At 41.2% G+C, this 21,069-nt stretch overlaps 1 protein-coding gene across 1 annotated transcript; it reads right to left on the bottom strand.

The window, feature by feature from the left end:
• Positions 1-5,790: 5,790 nt before the first annotated feature.
• SMU1 (SMU1, DNA replication regulator and spliceosomal factor) lies at positions 5,791-21,048 on the bottom strand. Its single transcript, XM_026085199.1, has 11 exons — positions 20,835-21,048; positions 20,561-20,713; positions 19,806-19,916; positions 18,772-18,900; positions 17,461-17,580; positions 16,768-16,884; positions 16,440-16,567; positions 11,503-11,629; positions 8,260-8,427; positions 7,810-7,962; positions 5,791-7,161 (listed from the first exon to the last, which is right to left on the bottom strand). The coding sequence occupies exons 1-11, from the start codon at positions 21,027-21,029 to the stop codon at positions 7,063-7,065; spliced, it is 1,500 nt and encodes a 499-aa protein (XP_025940984.1). The 5' UTR covers positions 21,030-21,048; the 3' UTR covers positions 5,791-7,062.
• Positions 21,049-21,069: the final 21 nt, after the last annotated feature.

Below are 21,069 nucleotides of genomic sequence, written 5' to 3'. Positions count from 1 at the left end.
GCAAGTTGTCCATGACAGTGTCCAGATGGCTTTTGAATATCTCCAAGGAAGGAGACTCCACAACTGCCCTGTGCAACCTGTTCCAGTGCTCAGTCACCCTCGCAGTAAAAAAGCTTTTCCTTATGGTCAGACAGAATTTCCTGTTTCAGTTTGTGCCCATTGTCTCTCATCCTGTCACTGGACACTGCTGAGAAGAGTCTGGCCCCATCCTCTTGACACCCTCCTTTCAGATACTTATACACAGTGATAAGATTTCCCCCTCAGTCTTCTCTCCTCCAGGCTGAACAGTCCCAGGTCTCAGCCTTTCCTCATATGAGGGATGCTCCAGTCCCTTAGTCATGTTTGTGGCCCTTTGCTGGACTCACTCCTGTAGCTCCACATGTCTCTTGTGGTGGGGAGCCCAGAACTGGACACAGTACTCCAGATGTGGCCTCACCTTTTCTCACACACATCCTGATGCACCCCAGGACACCACTGGCCTTCTTGGCCACAAGGGCGCGTTGCTGGCTCATGGTCAACTTGTCCACCAGGACCCCCAGGACCTTCTCAGCAGAGCTGCTTTCCAGCAGGTCAGCCCCCAACCTGTACTGCTGCATGGGGTGGTTCCTCCCTAGGTGCAGGACCTGGCAGTTGCCTTTGTTGAACTCCATGAGGTTCCTTTCTGCCCGTCTCTCCAGCCTGTCCAGGTCTCTCTGAATGGCAGCACAGCCCTCTGGGGTATGACACAATCCCAGTTTTCTTATCATCAGCAAACTTGCTGAGGGTGCACTCTACCCTTTCATCCAGGTCATTGATGAACAAGTTGAACAGGATTGGAGCCAGTATTGACCCCTGGGGTACACTGCTAGCTACAGGCCTGCAGCTAGACTTTGTGCCACTGAGCGCAACACTGAGCTCTGCCTTTCAGCCAGTTCTCATCTACTTCACTGTCTGCTCATCTAGCCCACACTTCCTGAGCTTGCCTATGAGGCTGTTATGGGAGAGAGTGTCGAAAGCCTTGCTGAAGTCAAGATAAACCACATCCACTGCTCTCCCCTCATCTACCCGGGCAGTCATCCCATCATAGAAGGCTATCAATCAGATATTAGTTAAACATGATTCCCCCTTTGTGAATCCATGCTGACTACACTGATCATCTTCTTCTCCTTCATGTACTTGGAAATGATGCCCAGGATGAGCTGCTCCATTACCTTTCCAAGGATGGAGCTGAGGCTGACTGGCTTGTAGTTCCCTGGGTCCTCCTCCTTTCCCTTTGAAGACTGGAGCAACATTTGCTTTCTTCCAGGCCTCAGGCACTTTTCCTGATCACCATGACTTTTCAGTGATGATGGAGAGTGGCCTTGCAATGACATCAGTCAGCTCCCTCCACACTTGTGTTCGCAGCCCATCAGGCCCTATGGATTTGTGCATGTCCAGTTTCCTTAAGTGATCCCTAACATCATCCTTCTCCCCCAAGGAAAGTCTTCCTTTCTCCAGACTTTCTCCTTGGTCTCCACGCCCTGGGATTCCTGATGGCTGGGCTGGTCTTATCAGTAAAGACTGAGGTGAAGAAGCCATTCTGCCTTTTCTGTATCCTTTGTCACTAGGGCCCCAGCACCATTCAGCAGCTGGCCCACATTTCCCCAGTCTTCCTTTTGTTAATGACATATTTATAGAAGCCCTTCTTGTTGTCTTTGACATCCCTCGAGAGATTAAACTCCAGATGGGCCTTGGCCTTCCTAGGCAAGCCAGTGACTGACATAAAACCCACATCCCTCCTACCAGTCTTGTTTTGTGCTAGTAACACTGTTGTGGGGAAGAACAAAGCACTGACCTCATTTGGCCCAGCAAGCATCTGCACTCAGCCAGGCAGTAACATGCTGAGCCCATTGCCCTGACAGCAACAGCTTTACTACTTACAGCACACGCTACCTGGACACACAAACCTTGTGGTTGGTGAGGGATGCACCAACAACTTGGGCTATCCACCTCAACTACCTGCTGCTGCAGAAACATTCATGCTGTTACTCTCAGCAGCTCAAATTCCAGAAGGCTACAGCCCCTGTTCAGCTAGCACTCTAAAGACCTAGGCTAGTCCTGGTAGCGGGACTTTGGTGAAACCACTTGGTCTGGCCTGCAACTGCACAAGCTGCAATAAGTAAGTGTCAGGCAGCTCACTTCCTGACTTCAAAGCCATGACCCCAGGATGGTGCAGCAGAGGACCAGTAGAGCTCAAGTCACTCTGCTGGTTATTAGGATAGAAGGTGAAATAAATAGAATAAGGAGTACAAATTGTTCTTATGGCAAGAGCCATTGTCTTGTGATTGTTACCTCTTTCCTGCAAATTTCCCAGAGTTGATATTTGCAATTACCTTAACTGTTTCATTTTTCACGGCAGGGAATTCATGTCACCAGATCTATAGAGCTAGTCCATTATAATGATTCTTTCCACCGTGCACCAGGCTTGTAGAACCCCCTTTTTTCCCCTAGAAATTTAGCAGCTCTACTGTACTACAGATTTGCTGAAAAACTCCAAGAACTCCCACCGTAGACTCCTTTAAGAGCCTTTCTTTGTGCTTCTGTCTGTACAATTACAGGACCCCAGCTGTGCTCTCTTTCTTGTGCTTTGTCTAGCTACTATCCAGCACCCAGCAGCAGTGTGAAAAGTTGGCTCAGCCCAGGGGAATAAGCTCCATGACCTCATCTCCTCTTTGGACTTGGGGTATGACCCAAAGTTGCTCTAGGATTTTTTTCATTGGCGATGTAATCTGGGAAGAGATGTTCCTGCTTCCAGTTGCGACTGCTGCTCAAAGCATGAGTAGGGCACACTGAGGGAAGCTAGGAGCATGCATGTGTTTGATTTAAACCATCTTTTCCAAAACCAAGGAAAAAGAAATGCCAGGTTCTGTGTTTTCCTATGAAGCAAGATGAGTGCTATTATAGCTCCCAGAGCAGTAAAACTTAGTTGTTGATTTTATTTACAAAGCTCTGACAGGAACAGCTTAACTAGTTGGCAGCAGCACACACCTATTCCCAGATGAGCATGTGCTAGTCAACAAAGCAGAGTTCACCTAGACCCTAGACTTTTCCCCTGATATTCAGATCTAAGTTCACTCAGCCTACGTGTCATAAACTGCATCTATTTACAATTCCCTCCAATTAAGAGTTCCTGGAGCCCAGACCACAAATAGGAATTGGAGATGAAGTTGCCATCCTTAAAAAGGACTCCTTAAATCCAAGCAGACGCTATCCAGCAAGAAAAAAAAAAAACATTACATGTTAATCACAAAAGCTTCTGATGTGCACTTATGCCATAAGCATCTTAGCTATCTTTAGAGGTAGTACTGCTGGAAACAGTACTTGAAGAACATTTATAATTGATTTTCAGCACCATCTTTCCTCTACTAAACATTTTCTGTCCCTTCTGGTCACAGACTGAACCCAGGTACTATAAAGTTGCCTACAATCACAGGCAGGACCCTCACCCAGCTCGTAGCTTTGAATCCTCTGCAATACACAGAATCACTGAGGCTGGAAGGCACCTCTGGAGATCACGTAGTCTAACCCCTGCTCAAAGCAGGGCAAACAAAAGCAGGCTGACCAGGACTTTGTCCAGTCAGGGTTTGACAGTCTCCAAGGATGGAGACTCCACATCCTCTCCAGGAAACCTGTTTAGTGTTTGATCACCATCACAGTATGTTTAAATGGAATTTCCTGTATGTGTTTGTGCCCATTGCCTCTTGTCCTTACATGGTTATCAACAATGACAACTTGATTCCTGGCTTACCAAGCAGAGGTCTGCAAGATTTTCTCTGCACTCCCTAATTATAATATTTGCATTTCACCACATTCTGACTTGCATTTTCATCTAAGAAAGGGAACTACTGCAGTCATTCAGTAGTGTCAGGAGGTTGTACTGCTGGTTGCAAGAAACTAGTTGTGGAAGAATGGTTAAGTGAAAAGGGGCATGATCTCTTAGAAGTGAGCAATCCTGTCTTCACAATAGAGGGAGGATCCCTGCGGCTATGTGAACTGTCCTTGAGCATTCCTAGACCATTACAAAAGGGGAAGGCAAGTAGTGGTAAACAAGCCAAGGAGGGGGCTGACAAGACCCTCCACGGGAACAGCAAATTTGCACCAATCATGTATTCGCTTTAGGCGCGTGAACAGAGACTGTAAACCAATCATACAGCTATTGCTACTGCATGCTTATTGCTTGTCTATATATACTCTGTGTAAGCTCTAATAAAGGGAGAACGACCATACTCAYATTGAGACTCCATCGTTACTCTGGTTCTGTCTCCCACTCTGACAACTAGTGACATATTTCTACTACTGCCTATTTCATAATGATCCTGAACTTCCATAAAACACTCCTCTCTTACTGAGAACTTAGCCGCTTTAAAAGACATTTGCAAAAGATTTTTCTTTCCAGAAGGAGTTTCCACAGAACTGACTAAGTCTTCAGCTGATCTCTCTCTAACTCTTATCAGGGATCAAGGGAGGGTTTGATTTTTCTTTGCAGATGGCAAGCTGRTTTTGGTATCCGAGCAGGACTATACCTGTTATCTCCAGGCATACATACTACTTGGATAAAATACTTCCCCAGAAATATAAAAATCAAGTTCCGCCCACACTTACAAAACTGTGCAGGAACCTAAGGCTACTTATTTTTTGCTGAGATGGCAGCAGCCCTTCTACATTCTGCAGGTACATATGGACAGGTGCTGCTTCCTCACAAGCCAGGCTAAAATTCATCAATCCCGGCTGCAGATATAGGAGGATTAAATCACTACGTAATGTGTGAACTGACCTACAAGACCTTCATTACTTATCACTCCTCAGGCAAGGAATTTTGCAGATCTTTATGTGCAAAAGAACTAGCTAGTTCTAAGAGAAATAATCCAACAATAAAGTAAGGCCAATAGGCAAGCAGTGAACAGTATTTTCTTTAATGCTAATTAAAGCATTAAATATAGCCCTGTTCAAATCTTACAGATAAAACAGCATGACACCTAGTCTAGAAAGAGATTTTACCTCTGGAAGATATGCTATGTTAAAAAATTAAGAACATTTTCAAGATATCTTTGTAATTTCGTGCCAAGTACCAGCTATTTTACAAATTAAGGCTGCATCCCAGGAGATAAATCTTTCCACTGCCCTTCCATAAACATTAGTACATTTCCCGTTTCTTTCTCTTGAGTACTCAAGGCAAGAAAGACTCTGAAAATCAAATAAAAAGGTAAGAGATGCCAGATTTTGTCCCTCACATTTTAAAACTAGAAAATGTATTTCAATCTTCAAACATTCAGGATTTTGACAGACAGTTCTATTTTCTATAACTACTTTTCTTTTAAGGAGCAATGTAAGATCTAGTTTACATTGAGGACTGGCAGCTCCATGTAATCTGAAGCAGAAGTGAGCCACACGTTAGATAATATTGAAAATATTTTGGCAAGATCCTCTCCTGTATGAAAAGTACAAACTGCCAATGGTGCTTGTGAATTATTTCTGACAAACCAGCATATTTTCACGTAGGAAAAATAATCACTTTTTGCTATCTAGAAAATAACTTTATTGCCATACCTAAGGAAGTAAAAAACAACTTAAAAATTAAAACATTACAGCTTAAGCAGAACTAAAGACTAGAGCTGTAGTGAACAAGCAACACTATGCGAGAATTTTTGCTAAAAACTGTCTGCATCTCCTTAGACATGAACACAGATCAAATGAGTCAATGCTGAAAGATGTCAGTCACAGGCTGACGACTGATACTTGCCTTAGAACCAATTCCATCAGCTGAGAAAAATGTGAGGTTATTTAAATTGGAATTTATTAACTCATAGAGAAATTATTACTGTTTGAAAGATTACTGTTGCAGGAAAGCATTCTACAAGAGATGAGGACAGAAAACAGCATGCCAGATTCAATCTGCATGTGTTTGTATAATCATTACAGACAAAACCTTGACTTTAGCTGCATCCCAGAGAAACTACAGTTGGATTTTAGAAGATACCAGTTCACAAAGGTCTGCAGTAGCCAGGATCTCAGACAGAACCATCACCTTCTCCACCAGGCCTAAAAGCTTCTTTTATCATAGCGTGGGACCTAAGTATCACTAAGTGTGACCCTTATCTACATGGGCAATTAAAAAACTTTAACAAATATTATTTAAAGCTCCAGTATGCTGTTCCCTTCTGCAGGAAGAAGAAGGATGAGGATAAACTTAAATTCAAAGTATTAATGCAAGTGCAGCATCACAGCACTGGGAACTTGGTCTATGTAAAACAGGCTTTTACATGTCCTAAAACATTGATTCCCTGAGGCCGGTTTCAGTCTTAAAACTGGTCTGAACATATTATGCACTCATAGGAAGAGGGCCCAGGTAATTCTTTTTTTGCCTGGAAGTAAAATTTTAAAAAAGAGAAAAAAAAATCAAAAAAGACAAAATAATATTACAGCTCACTGCCACATGAGGCAAGTTTTTAGGGGGAAGTGCCGGGAGATGGGAAAGAGGATGAGGAATAGTTCCATTCTGAGAAAGCTATATGACACTACTTGATAGGTATTGTTGGAAGAAGTATAGCAAAGATGAAACACAGCAAAATTCACTGTACTAGAAATGCTTCTGCCTTGAAGCTAAGGACAAGTAAGTTTACTTACATTCCCTTCATTTTGGGAGTAGAGAAGAGACAGCCTTCTTATTCTACATCATTCACTCAAATAAAAAAGCAGTTGACTCCATTCTAGGAAGTCAGTGGCCACTTATAAATATGTATAGTTTCTAGCTCAATCACTTTTATAAACAACATAAGAAGAGTACAGACTTGAGGAGACAGAATAATCATTCCCACAGATGTTATTTCAGCTACTCTGGTAAAAGTAAAAGTACTTGAAATTAATTGATGCTATATCAAGCATCAACCTAGCTAATTTTAGACCAAGAATTAAAAAAGGCATTTTCTGGAAACCTGAACTGAAAATTGAGCAAGTATCAAGCTCAGGGGATTTAGACCTCGTAGAAGCACAAACATCAATACCCTGCATACAACAGGCACACTTCATAGCTCATTGAAAAGCAAGCTATGGCTTCCAGAGTTTGAGGAGCCCATCTTCACTGTAAGTGGCAATCAGGTTCTGGTGGGGGTGATGAGCAATGCCGATGACATCTTTTTCATGAACCTAGAGAATAAGTAAGAAGAAGCATCAGGAGATTCTTCTTTAAGCAGTGATGCAAGCCAAATAATCTTTTCAAACAAGAACAAAATCTCTTCAAACAAGAACAAAAAGAACAAGGAAACAGAACTAAGGTTTAACATGCTTTATGCACACAGCAAAAGCAGAGGAACACAATTCCTCAATATTAAGTTACAGTTTTGCTTCCAATTGCAAGGGAGAGGGAGGGTTTAACCATCTACATCCACTGAAATGCACTACATCTAAGTGTCACCCATTAAGTTCATAGACATTCAAGCTGGTATCTCTCTTTAGTTTATTTAATCCAAGGCAAATTTAAAAGAGCTTGGTCATGATTCTCCATCAGCTGGAATCCAGGTCAAGATCTGCTCTAGCTCAACTAAAACTTTGAACCAATTCACTCAATAGTCTTGATGCGTAGAAGTTCTCTCAACTTTTAAAATTAAAAGGGTTATACAAAAAAACTAAGCACATTCCACAGCCAAATGTTCAGGAACACGTTTGTAACCAATCATGGCTGCTTGAGACGACAGATTCATGAGTACTGAACTTCTCTTTATGGACCTTGCAAACAGCTGCATTTAGATCAAACCCATATTTATAATGTTGCAAAAGCCCCAGCTAAGGACTTACTGTCAGAGTTCTCTCCAGCTTGCCAGTCACTGTGCTAAAGCAATAGAGCACAAAGTCTTCACCAACACAGTAGATCCATTCACCACGAGGAGAAAGGGCACAGCAGACAAAATCACCACCTTCCCTCTTACCAGAGCTGAAACTTCTCACAATCTGTAAAGATACCCCCACAAAAATATTTTGCAGAATTAAACTGTTGCATATCAGTACTATGTTCAAGGTAAAAACATTCAGCCAGTACAAGGTCTGTTTAGAAAACAAGATATCTCCATATCTGTAATTACATACTGTAGATCAAACTGTTCTAAAAAGCTGAGTACAGAGTAATTTGTCATGAAAGTAAAATGGAGAAATAGGGTTTAACCCAAAGCTAAGTTATTAATTCTGTTTCTGGCATTCTTAAAAATGACTAAGGAATAAACTTGAAAGGACACCAGTAAGGTAACATACTTGTCCCTGCATATTCATAATGACAACCGTATTTGATCTGTTGCAAACGACGAAGTGTTCTGGATTTTTAGGCAGCAGAATAACACTGTTCACAGTAATGTCTGTCCCAGCAGTGCTGCCAAGGGATTTGAAGGTGTTTGAGCACTCTGTCGTCTTCACATTCCAAACCTAACATGAAAAATAAACATGAAAACAATTAGGATTAGAAAAATTACAGGAAAATGGATTGGTCTTGGAGCTGAGTGAAGATACAGAATTAAGATTTTTATTTAAGGCTCCGGAAGAGAAATATGAATTCCAAAAATGGTAGTTAGAAGCAGATTTTAAAAACTGAAAGCTATCGCACTTATTTTGAAGTGTAGATACCATGAATAATTTCACTATGATTGAACTGAATTTGAATTTCTATTACCCCAAATTCATCCTGGATTGCTTTCATTAAGTCCTTGTTCCTAGGGATACATCCAGATTTGCTTTCTGGTTTTAGGCAGCATTTGTAAATACCCATGCAGTCTCTGCACATGCAACCTGCCTACCCAAGATAGATATAAAGATCTGCTGAAAAAGTAAAGCCTTTCTAATACAGGCATACCTCGGACATATTGTGGTTTCAGTTTCAGATCACTGCAATAAAGCGAATATTGCAATAAAGCAAGTCACATGAATTTTTTGGTTTCCTGGTGCATATAAAAGTTATGTTTACACTACACTGTAGTCTATTAAGTGTGCAGTAGCATTATGTCTGRAAGAACAATGTACATACCTTAATTAAAAAATACTTTATTGCTAAAAAAAATGCTAACCATCATCTGAGCCTTCAGCAAGTCAATCTTTTTGCTGATGGAGGGTCTTGCCTCAATGTTGATGGCTGCTGACTGATCAGGGTGGTGGTTGCTGAGCAATTTCTTAAAATAAGACAGCAGTGAAGTTTGCCACATTGATTGACTCTTCCTTGCACAAAGGATTTCTCTGCAGCATGCGATGCTGTTTGATAGCATTTTACCCACAATAAAACTTCTTTCCAAATTGGAGTCCATCCTCTCAAACCCTGCTGCTGCTTTATCAGCTAAGTTTACRTAATATTCTAAATCCTTGTTGTCATTTCAACAATGTTCACAGCATCTTCACCAGGAGTCAATTCCATCTCAGGAAACCGCTTTCTTTGCTCATCCATAAGATGCAACTCCTCATCCGTTAAAGTTTTATCATGAGATTGCAGCAATTCAGTCACATCTTCAGGCTCCACTTCTAATTCTAGTTCTCTTGCTGTCAGTTCTAGTTCTCTTGTTGTCAGCCTGTCCTCTGAAGTCAGGCACTGACTTCTCCTCTCTAGCTATGAAAGTCCTAGACAGCATCTTCTTCCAAGAGAAGGCTGTTTCATCTGCAGTGAAAATCTGCTGTTTAGTGTAGCCACCTTCATCAGTTCTCTTAGCTGGATAACTTGCTGCAGCTTCTACATCAGCACTTGCTGCTTCACCTTCCACTTTTATGTTATGGAGACAGCTTCTTTCCTTAAACCTCAGGAACCAACCTCTGCTAGCTTCAAACTTTCCTTCTGCAGCTTCCTCACCTCTCTCAGCCTTCATAGAGTTGAAGAGAGTTCGGGCCTTGCTCTGGATTAGGCTTTGGCTTAAGGGAATGTTGTGGCTGGTTTGATCTTCTATCCAGACCACTCAAACTTTCTCTGTATCAGCAATAAAGCTGTTTTGCTTTCTGATCATTCATGTGTTCACTGAAGTAGCACTTTGAACTTCCTTCAAGACCTCTTCCTTTGCATTCACAGCTTGGCTAACTGTTTGGTGCAGGAGGCCTCGTTTTCGGCCCATCTCAGCTTTCGACATGCCTTCCTCATTAAGCTTCATCATTTCCAGCTTTTGATTTAAAGTGAGAGACATGTGACCCTTCCTTTCACTTGAACCCTTAGAGGCCATTGTAGGGTTATTAATTGCCCTAATTTCAATATCACTGTGCCTCCGGGAACAGGGAGGCCCGAGGAGAGGGAGAGAGACGGGGGAACGGCTGGTCGGTGGAGCAGTCAGAACACACACAACATTTATTGATTAAGTTTGCTGTCTTATGTGGGCACAGTTCGTGGCACCCCAAAACAATTACAACAGTGACATTAAAGACCACTGATCACAGATCACCATAACAGATAGAATAATAATGAAAAAGTTTGAAATATTGTGAGAATTACCAAAATGTGACACAGAGACACAAAGTGAGCATGTGCTGTTGGAAAAATGGTGCCGACAGACTTGCTCAACGCAGGRTTGCCACAAACCTTCAGTTTGTAAAAAACGCAGTACCTGCGAAGCGCAATAAAGCGAAGCACAATAAAACGAGGTATGCCTGTACCAATAGGAGAAATGTCCCAGCTCAGAGCCGTTTCAGGCACTACAGCTACAGCAGGCTGTTCCAGCCATTCAGAAACAGGAAATGGAACTGCTTGTTTGAAATTTAAAATAAAAGTATAACCATCTGCAGAATATTTTTGCAGATAACATACTAGTACAATCAAAATGAGAGATACCATCTTCTTATGCTATTCCCATGGTTAGTGGCAGCCTGACAAATAGTGCAAGTTTAAAGTAACACTCTATTTAACACTAAAATTCCATCGCATTCCCCTTTCCCACATCTACAAACTGCGTATATTTACTCACCTCTCATATGCTGGATCAATACTCTGCTTAGTGTATCTATTTCTATATTCACCTCTCCAGTCAGTAGTAATCAGTTTAGTCAGCAAACTCTTAACTATTCTATACTGAGTAGATCCATTCTTTGCTGACATTACGAGGAGAAACCATCAGTTTCATTATCAGTTTCATTAATGCTGGATTACCTAGCTTATATGGCTAGGGCCTCCTAAGCTCCAAGAAATAAACAGATATCCAACACAGTAAGCAAGAAAAAGCCATTATTTCAGACAAGGGAACCCCCACATTCTAGGAAAAGAGGTTTCAGTCAGTTTTATTTCTAGAATAAAGCAGGAACAGGCAGGTGACTACTCCTTTCGTAAGTACAGTAGAAATAGGTTGTGTGGCAGTCTAAGTAGAGTAGGAAACCTCACCAGCTCTCACTTAAATCAATCTACAGCAAAGGTCAGAAGCAAAAAGACATATTATGCAGATAACCCCAAGAAATAGTTTCTCCGAAGACTGCAATAGTTGTAATAGACCTTCTAGAACACACAAACACTTTACATACGTTATTTACAAAGAGTAGATGCTACGTTACCTTCACAGTGCCATCAGAGGATGCACTAATAATATAGTGACCGTCCTGGGTAAAAGTAGCTTCATTGACAAAGGAGGAATGACCACGGAATTCCTTTAAAGTTTTGCCAGATTTTAAACCATGAATCCTGTAAAACAATTGAGGTCACAACTGAGCAAGAAACTGAGGTAGTCTGAACCACCTTGTGGCTTAACTGTATTTTAAATCTGAATTATCTTTGATGAACAAAGGCAACAATAAAAAGTGCTAAAAATCTGTAAAACCTAATTATTACAAGCTCCTTTCAAAGACAACATGTGTTCCTATGAAAAGCTTAGAGTAACACCATCAACTTTCAGTCTAAAGGACATGCAATACATTCTGTACATATTAGAAGACAGGACTACAAAAAGGGAAACTATGAAAATGCTGAAACAAACAAACAAACAAACAAACAAATCACAGGAAGACTTAGTTTGGAAGGGACCTCTGGAGGTCTCTAGTCCAACATACTCCTCAAAGCATAGCTAACCTGTAAGTGCCTTAGGGCTTTGCCCAATTGAGTTCTGAACATCCACAGATGGAGATTTTCTCTGGGCACCTGTCTCAGGACCGTGTGACCCTCACCATGAAAAATTCTTTCCTTGCACAAAACCAGAATTTCTCTCTTTTACAAATTATTTCATTCCCATTGCCTCCTGTCCTTTTGCTGTATGCTTCTGGGAAGAGTTTGCTCAGTCTTTTAAAAGGAAATGATATTATTAATCTATTTCCATCTTAAATTGTAGTAGTTACTGGCCACAAAATACAGTTTTCAAAGGGAGGCCTGAAGCCTTCAAAATGACATACCAGAATTCCTCATTCTATTTGCAGCTTGCCAGCCTTGATTCAACATCCAACCTTACATAATCTCAATTGAAATGCTTTTGCTATATTCATATATACTACGATTTAAACAGATTAACATCTCCCATTAAAATGTTTTGTAATGTGTTCACTGTACAGTTGCTCCCAGATCCATAGTATCTTCATTTTCATCTAAAGCAGTAATGTAACTACCATTGAGTTTTAGAGTATAGGCAAGAAGCTCTTGAATATATTTCATAATCATTTTCAATTAAACATGAAACATACACAGTCACCAAACACTGGATCCATCTGCTTTGCAATACAAGTCCCATAGCCTGCAACTTCATTTTGAAAAGCACAGGTCTGAAGCAATAAGTTTGAAGCCTTGACAAGCTGGACAGATAGACTGACAAAAACCTCATGACATTCAGAACAGGTAAGTGCAAATTTTGCACTTGAACAGAACAACCTCAGGCATCTGAATCAACTGGAGACTGACTGGCTGCAGCGGAGCTCTGCAGAAAAGGTCCTGGGTTTCCTTGTGGACAGCAAGCTGAAAGCCAGCTGTGTGCCTTGGCAGTATGGACAGCCAGCCACATACCAGGATGCATCAGGAGAGGCACAGTCTGTCTGTCAGGCTTCCCCTCTACTTGGCAGAGGTATGGTCACATCTGGAGTACTGTGCCCAGTTTTGGCCCCCCAATACAAGAAAGACATGGACAAACTGAAGCATCAAGTGATTAAGACAGTTCAGAAAGCTACCATGAGCCCACATGACGCGTGAGGAGAGGCTGAGGCGGATAGAAATCTTCAGCCCAGAAAATAAAGCTGTGGGGGATTGAATTCCTTCCCTCCTATAGGCAAAAATAAAAATTTAAATTGTAGAAGTATTATAAACCAGAAAAAACCCAAAGAAAAAGAATTTGCAAACTAGATAAAACTAATCTAAGCAGCTTTCACAACTGTGCCAAAGTGCTTGTGTAGCTACAACAGAAGAACTTTGTTGCAATCCAGATCTATCCAGCAGTAGCCAAATTCTACTCAGGAACAAAAACAGTGCAGAAGATGCCAAATAGGTTCAGGGTCAGAATTATTGTACCGCACAAATGTTGAGAAAGACTTTCCGGATGCCAAGAACTCTAAGAAACCTGGCACAGATGAAGTTGCTGGTCATCTGGTAACTTAGATTAACACAGGGTTAGAGAATTTTAGTGACTAATCCTAGTGTTAAAAATCACAATCAACTTTCATTCTTGCTTTTTTCCACTCTGCAAGGATCCCTGAAAAAGATGTGCAAGCTTGCTAAAATTATAATTCCTTACCAGTCATCTGAAAAATTCTAACAATCTAACACCACTGCCTAACACGGTCTTAAAGAGTAGATGGAGCCAGATTCTTCTCAGAAGGACAAAAGACAAAGGGCACAAGTTACCAGAAAAAGGAAAATTCTTTCCTTACATCCAAGCAAGAATTTTCCCACAATGAGGGTTGTACAGCTCTAGGACAGATGTGCAGAGAAGCAGTGCGGTCTCCACCTGCAGGGATTTTCAAAACTCAACTGGACAAGGCCTTGAACAAGCTGAGAGGTTTGCTGTGTTTTGAGGAGCATATTGGACGAGACACCTCCAGAGGTCCCTTCTAAACTACATTATTTCATAATTCCATGTCTAGTTTGCCCTATACGAAGGTTTCACAGTCACTTTCTTAGAGAACAGATGCAAACTCATTCACCTTCATGCCTGTCCCACACCAATTCATCACTTAATCATGAAGTGCATTCGTGATACTGTTGCTTAACAGATTATCTGCACATCAGCTAACCGGCAGTAACTGTATGCGCCTAAGTCTTAGCCTGTGGAAAGTGTCAGGTAATGCCAAGTTCACTCAGTTTAGCCTAACTGCATTGTTATACTTCTTGTATTTTCTGCACACAGAACTCACCCACCTACTGCAGCTGAGCTGACGTGCTGCTAACTTACTAAACTACAGTAACTGGACTGCAYACCAGAGGAACTCTGAAGTATCTAGAAAGCATCACTCCTCCTTCCCAGGTTCCCAGGATCTCAGCTTGCAAGCCTTCCATATCAGAAACGGTTTTGCTGCCCAAAAGGACAGCCACAGCCCCTGGGAAATTGAACTATACAGACTAGGTTTAAGAAAACAGCTCATATCCCAGCATAGTACTGGTGCTACCTAGCAGGGGAAGGCCTGCATGAGAAAGGAAGCATCGCTTCCTGGATCAAGGCTTCAGAGATCTTATGTTCAAAAGCAGAGCTGTAGAGACAGCCTGTAGAAAAGTGGATTATATGTTGGTAGTGGCAGGAAAAGTGATTCTTTCTCTATGGCTCTTTTTGATCATTGAGATAAGTTATATCCTGACATTGCAGTTGTATAAGCAGTCTAGCCACATCCCTTTTGTATAACAGCAATTCCAAAACAGTGGTATATAGAGAATCACAGAAAAATTTAGACTGAAGGGACTTCAGAAGATCTCTAGTCTAATGTTCTCCTCCAAGCAAGGCTAAATTCCAAGTCTGATCAGGTCACTCATAGTCTTGTCAATTTAATTCTGAATGTCTTCAAAGACTGAGATCTCCCCACCCTGATCCAGCTCTATGGACCCTGATCAAGCACTGCACCTTTCCCAAAGCAAAAAAGTTTTTCTTTATATACAACCAGAATTTCCCCTTTCTGCACCTTTTGCCCCTTGTAAGAACTGTGCACCTCTGAGAAGAGTCAGTCTTATCCATAACTATCTCCAGATGACAGCAATTAGATCCCTTCCCAGCTTTCTCTTTTTTGCAGGCTAACGAAACCCAGCTCTCAGTTTCTCCTTGTACATCATGTGCTCCAGCCCCCAAATATCTTCATGGACCTTGTACTGGAGTCACTCTGGCTTGTCAATGCCTTTCTTGTACTGGGCAGGGAGCAGGGGGAGGAAGGGTGCGAGACAAACTGGATACAATATTCTAGATATGGCCTCGCTGATAATGCAAACTATTTTGAAGAGATATTTAGATGAAAACAAATGCCCCAAAGCAAGGAAAGAGCTATGCTGTGTGTTCCAGATACAGATTGCAACTGTTGCCCTTGAAGTTCCCAGGGTCCATCAACTTGGCCATCATCCTGGGTTGGATTTCCAGTATTCCATGTCAGACTGCTGGGTAGAATAAGTGCTCATAAAACATTTTCTTTGGGCTACTCCTCCTTTCGTCCCCACTCTAAAGGGAGTTCTGTGGATCCAAGAGACATAGGGGAATGGATCCGGGGGCATGGACCACAGATTTAAGGACAATGTGGGCTCAGGGAGTGAGGTGGGACAAGAACCCTTTTACGACTGTGGCAGGCACTGCATGAGCTAGATAGGTAGCAGCAACATGATGTGAAATGATTGTTCCGGACTGTACAGAGGAGCATCTTCTCTCCTCTCACCCACATGCAGCTCTCAGGGATACACCGCCCCTCATTCACAGCTCACTGGAGAGCCAGGAGCACTGCCAGTAAAGATTTCCAAGCACATGACTTTTGGAAACGTTGCTCTATTCTGTTACTATCAGGAGGAAGCAGAGAAGTTGTACCAATAAACTTAAGAGCCCTCTCAGAGCAGAAAAAGAAGAGCTCACAGTAATGCTGCACAGATAAGATGAACAGGATGAAACCAGTTACTGTCACATATTAAAAGCTAATGAGTGTTGGTGATTAGGCTGTTCAGTCCGTTGCAAATGTTTTCATCCCGTTATCCCTAGACTGCTTGTTTTCTCTCTAAGACGATTATAAAAATTACTATTTTTAAAGGCACAACCACTTCTTAAGCTAGGAGGCTCCCACAAAGAAAAAAAACCTCTTGGTCAATTTAAACAAGATACCACAAATGAAGTACTTGGGCCTCAACCCTGGAATAAAGCAAGTTAAAGCAAAGTGAAAGGTCAAATGTTCCAGCTGTTCCTCTCCCACCCTCAAGAGACTCTCCTGTTAGTATTAAAACAAAACACAAAAGGATCAAATTCCAGATCAAAACAAACCATATTCAAAAGTTTAACTGTTTAATATGAAACCTCTATTCTCATTTCTCTTGCAATATAGCTCACACCTTCTCAATTTATTCTTACCTGATTGTCTGATCAAAAGAAGCACTAAGAATCTGACTGCTGTCTTTAGAGAAACTGAGGCAGGTAACACCTTTACTGTGTGCTCGTTCAAACCTTCTCAGACACTGACCGCTCTGGATTTTCCACACCTAAAGATGAAACAGCGAATAAAACAGAGGTGGTTACTATGTTATGAGATCACAGACGCTTAAACTTCCAACCCGATGTGTATTCTGATTTCTGGATCACACTAAATTTATTTCCATGTGTAACCACAACATTATTGTGATTGCAAGAGAATTTTTCTGGTCATGACCTCCACCTACACATTCCACAAAAAGACTCGTACCTTGATCTTTCCATCTTGTGCTCCAGTTGCTAGCATTTCTGTATCTCTGCTGAAGCACATGCACAACACCGCATCATCCATCATCATAAAATTATCCTGTGCCTGGTACTTCAGATCCTAAATGAAAACAGAAGACCCACCAGTCACAATAATGAGTTAGATGAAATGTATTTTAAGCCAAAGTGCAACAGCATTAGCAGTTTTAACTTCAGCATATATACTTTATAGCCTATCATCAAGCAGAATATGCAGTTTGGTCATTGTGGTCAAACTGCTGCCACAGATTGATTAGGCTGGGAAGCACATTCTGCTTATTAGCTTAGCCTCCAATGTTGGACTAGGCAGGCTGCATACTACAATACACATGCACATTATGTGGTATTTCTGTGATGGAATTCAAGTGCTCATGATCAAACATATTCTTCACAGCCTTAAAAAAAAAAACAGGAAAATGCTGCTGTCATCACTTTAGAGGCAAAAATTAGAGACCCAGCAAGGAAAAAAAAAGATTTTGCATGGAGGAGTCTATGACAGAACAGGCAATTCCAGGCCAGTACTTGAATCACCAGAACAGACACACTCTTCAGATTCACTGTCCCTTAGAAATGAAAACGAACATGAAGCTTAATCTCAAAGAATAAAACCAGGTACTCTGGCCAATGAGCCATTCATTTGAAATAAGAAGTAACTTACCTTCCTGATCTTTCCAGTAGTGAAGTTCCATACTTCAATGAAACCATCCACAGAGCCAGTGACCAAATACTGACCATCTGGGGAAAATCGAGCACACTCCACATGTGACTTCTGCCCAAACTGTTTTATAGAAGAATACAAATTAAGTTTAATAAGGCTACAGTTTTAACTCTAATGCAAGTTACTTATTTTGGCGACAAAAACAGTATTTTCTAGAGCTACACAATCATATATTTACTATTAAGGTACAGAAAAACGGTCAATAGCTGCACCTTAGCACTTAAAGTCACCCCTCATTTTGATCTGGTAACATCTGTGAAACTTATGCCACTACAGAAGTAGTCAGGTTTGTTGTCTTCTTTTGTTTTTGCAATGAATTGTGAATGTTAACCAACACCTTTTCAGTACCCAATACATATTTTTAGCAGGTTCCAGAAATTTCCAAAGTAGTACAAACTGCTTCATTTGCAATGACGTTTCTTCAGTGAAATTTTTAGAGACAAACATGTTTGGTATTCCTTCTTTTTCAGCAGAAAAAAAAAAGATGAGCAACGATAACAACTGAGTATAAAAATGTTTTCATTAATCAATCCAAAAATCTGAACGTGTTTTGTTTACCAGTACTAATTAAGTATTTCTGTCAGGCTGCCACTACATGCAGTAAAGTGATTTCACAAACACCAACTTATGCCTTCTGAAAAGTAGCGTCTTCCATTCATATGAGAGCCAGCAGAGCTATTGCAGTAAGCTGAAGTTTCTGGCTGTAGAGAACTGCTTGACCTAGTTGAAAAACATTCACAGGAAAGGACTACCTGCTCTGCATTGCAAGCACTACAGGACCCCTATGATGTTACAGCGCAATTTTGTTTCTCTTTTGAAATCTGTATGACAAAATTCTTAAAAAAGAGATACTAATTATGATGTTATACATGGTATAGCTCATTATCAAAACTTCAGTGGTATACAGAAGTTAATATGCAAGCACAGAAGTTAAAGACACTAGTATTTCCTTTCACAAATAAAGAAGGGGTCTAAGCAACCATTTCTGAAGACTGAGTGATTCTGAACTGTTAAGTCAACAACTAATCTGTTAGTCATACTCTTCAATACCATGAGCACTCAAATCTTGTTAAAAAATGTCATTTCATACTCTCAAGAAAAGTCTCCTGATGAGATTGAAGTAGAGGAGAAATTCTTTACACAAAAGACAACAGAAAAATGCAGAGTTTTTTTTTTTACTCCCATCATAAAGTACCAAGAAAAGAAGGAACAACCAATGGTAATACATATAAAAAGCAAATAAAATCTCACCTTAATATGTCTGCTCAACTGTGTGGGGAACTTTTCTTCCTCCACATCTTTCACAGCTGCTTTGCCTCTGAACAAGTCAATTGTCATACCAGGAGGAAGCAGGCCCTGATGTTGTTGCCACTTCAGTGCCTTTTGAGGAGTTGAAAGCCATACAGTTGGGTATCAGTTAATAGAAATCTTCCTCATCGAAATTTTGGTACAATAAACACAATACAGCAATATTTTCTTGTACCCACAAAGTGTACCCTGAACAGTTTGTGACTTGACCCAACCACAAGTAAGATTTGTCAGGTTATGCTTCCCAAATCATGACTGCAAACAGAATAGGTTATTCCCCAATGTTCTTTGCAAGTGAGATTGACTTCAGACCTGCTCTTCTCATTCTATCTTTGATAGTTAGTACATAGTATGCACGTAATGTGATGAGTTTGATCTTGTTTTAATTTAAATTACCTGGCCAGTTGTCTATTTGCTCAAAACTGAACACATTAAAATTAGAAAGGACTCATAAGCTTTCTTGGAATACACAGATGAATTTAGATCAAAAGATAGAGTCTTGCAAGACCTATTGAGCAGATTAGTTGCCTTGTGACACAGGACACATTAGTCAGTTAAGAGAATTTATTCAGCATACTTACTAGTTTTAAAAATAAGACATAAACCCCAAAACAACAAAATATAAAGTACTGCTTATACCAAGTATAAATGAATATATCCTGAGAATCAGCAGTTACAACAACGTTAAACATAATTTTTGTGTGTTAATATTTATTTTGAGAATAATTACTCTAAGCCTGAGCATTAATTTTATGGGAAGAAATCTGCCCCTGGAGTGCTGAATTTTCCTACAGCTGTTAAATTCTCGCTACAAGGATAAAAGATCCTTTTTTAACTACAATACATGTAAGCGTGCAATATTCAAGCTTTATTTCTATAGAACTGGAGAATCAACTAGTCAACTTTATGCAGYGAAATCAGTTTCTTTATCTACAGAAACTGACACAGCTACTAAAACATTTTTTTTCAAGGATTACCTGGCCCAACAATGCCATAAGACGAGACGGAGGTACCACACTGACTTCTCCAGCTAAAGCTTGTGCAATAGCAGCTCTCCGTTTTTCTTTGCTACTTCCATCTGGATATGCCTAGAAAGAAGTTATTTTTTAYGAAGTTATTCTTCTGAACTATTTGCCACAGAAAGTTCCATTGCTTTGACCTGAAGCCTCTTCAGATCTTCTGTGAGGCCTTTAAAATAGCCCTTCTCTTTATTTCCAGCCCTTTAAACATTTGGGATATGTTCTGACTAAAAATGCCAGATTTACACATTCAGTCAGAGATAATGTCGTGTTATTATTAATACTATTAATACTATTACTGTATTGTTGCTATTATTATACGACAACAGCTTTATTCATAAGCATACACTGCCTTTAGCATATAAAGGCAAGAAAAGCAAGGCAAAGATGTCAAGTGACTAGGCCAGTATCATCCTGTAGCAGCATACAGGAGTAAATCCCCAAACTCCCAGCTTCACTGTCCTTCAAAACTACTGTTCTGCCTTGTAACAAACCATTAGACAWCATTCCCCAAACACTTCATAAAACCTGTAAAACCATCAAACAACAAAGTCTCACTGGAATAATCTAATCCTGAATGCTCAGGTGAATGCCAGGATCGTTCATCCAAAATGAAAAACAGGTGATGCTGTAAGCATTCTTTAGCAACTTGGGCCAGTGTCAGGGGTCATGCAAAACAGCATCATGAGGTCTCTGGGATGGGCACAGCATACCTCACGAGGATCAAAGTAAGATCTGGCCAGAAGGTTTTCAAGGTGGATGTACCGCTCCGGCTGAGTCTGCTTTAGCATGATCATGGGATCTGTCTGCCTCAAGAGGGACCTGGCAGCACCCAGCTCCCGGAGCTCAATCAACTCCAGCACCACCTGAAACAAGAGACAAACACCTGCATCAGCACAGGGGGGCTGGGAAGCACCAGACAGGGCTTTGGCCCCGGGCAGGCCAGGAAAGGCTGTGCACAGCCTGCCGGCCCCGGCCCTCCATCACCTGCTCATAGAGGTCGATGAGGGTCTTGTCGGGCAGCTTGAGGGACTGTATGGCCTGCAGCACTGTATCCCAATGCCCGCTGTTGATATCAGCCACGAAGCTCTCGATGCTGTCCACGGTGTTGAGGGACACGGTCGTCTCCTCCTGCAGGGTGGCGAGCGCTCGGTGGAGGCTGTTCTCTTTCAGGTACTGCATGATCAGCCGGATCACGCTGCAGGGCAGCACCGCACCGTCA

This window comes from Apteryx rowi, unplaced genomic scaffold (assembly GCF_003343035.1).
Source record: "Apteryx rowi isolate R43461 unplaced genomic scaffold, aptRow1 scaffold_661, whole genome shotgun sequence".
NCBI classification, from domain to species: Eukaryota; Metazoa; Chordata; class Aves; order Apterygiformes; family Apterygidae; genus Apteryx; species Apteryx rowi.
This window is presented reverse-complemented; position numbering and strand designations above follow the sequence as displayed.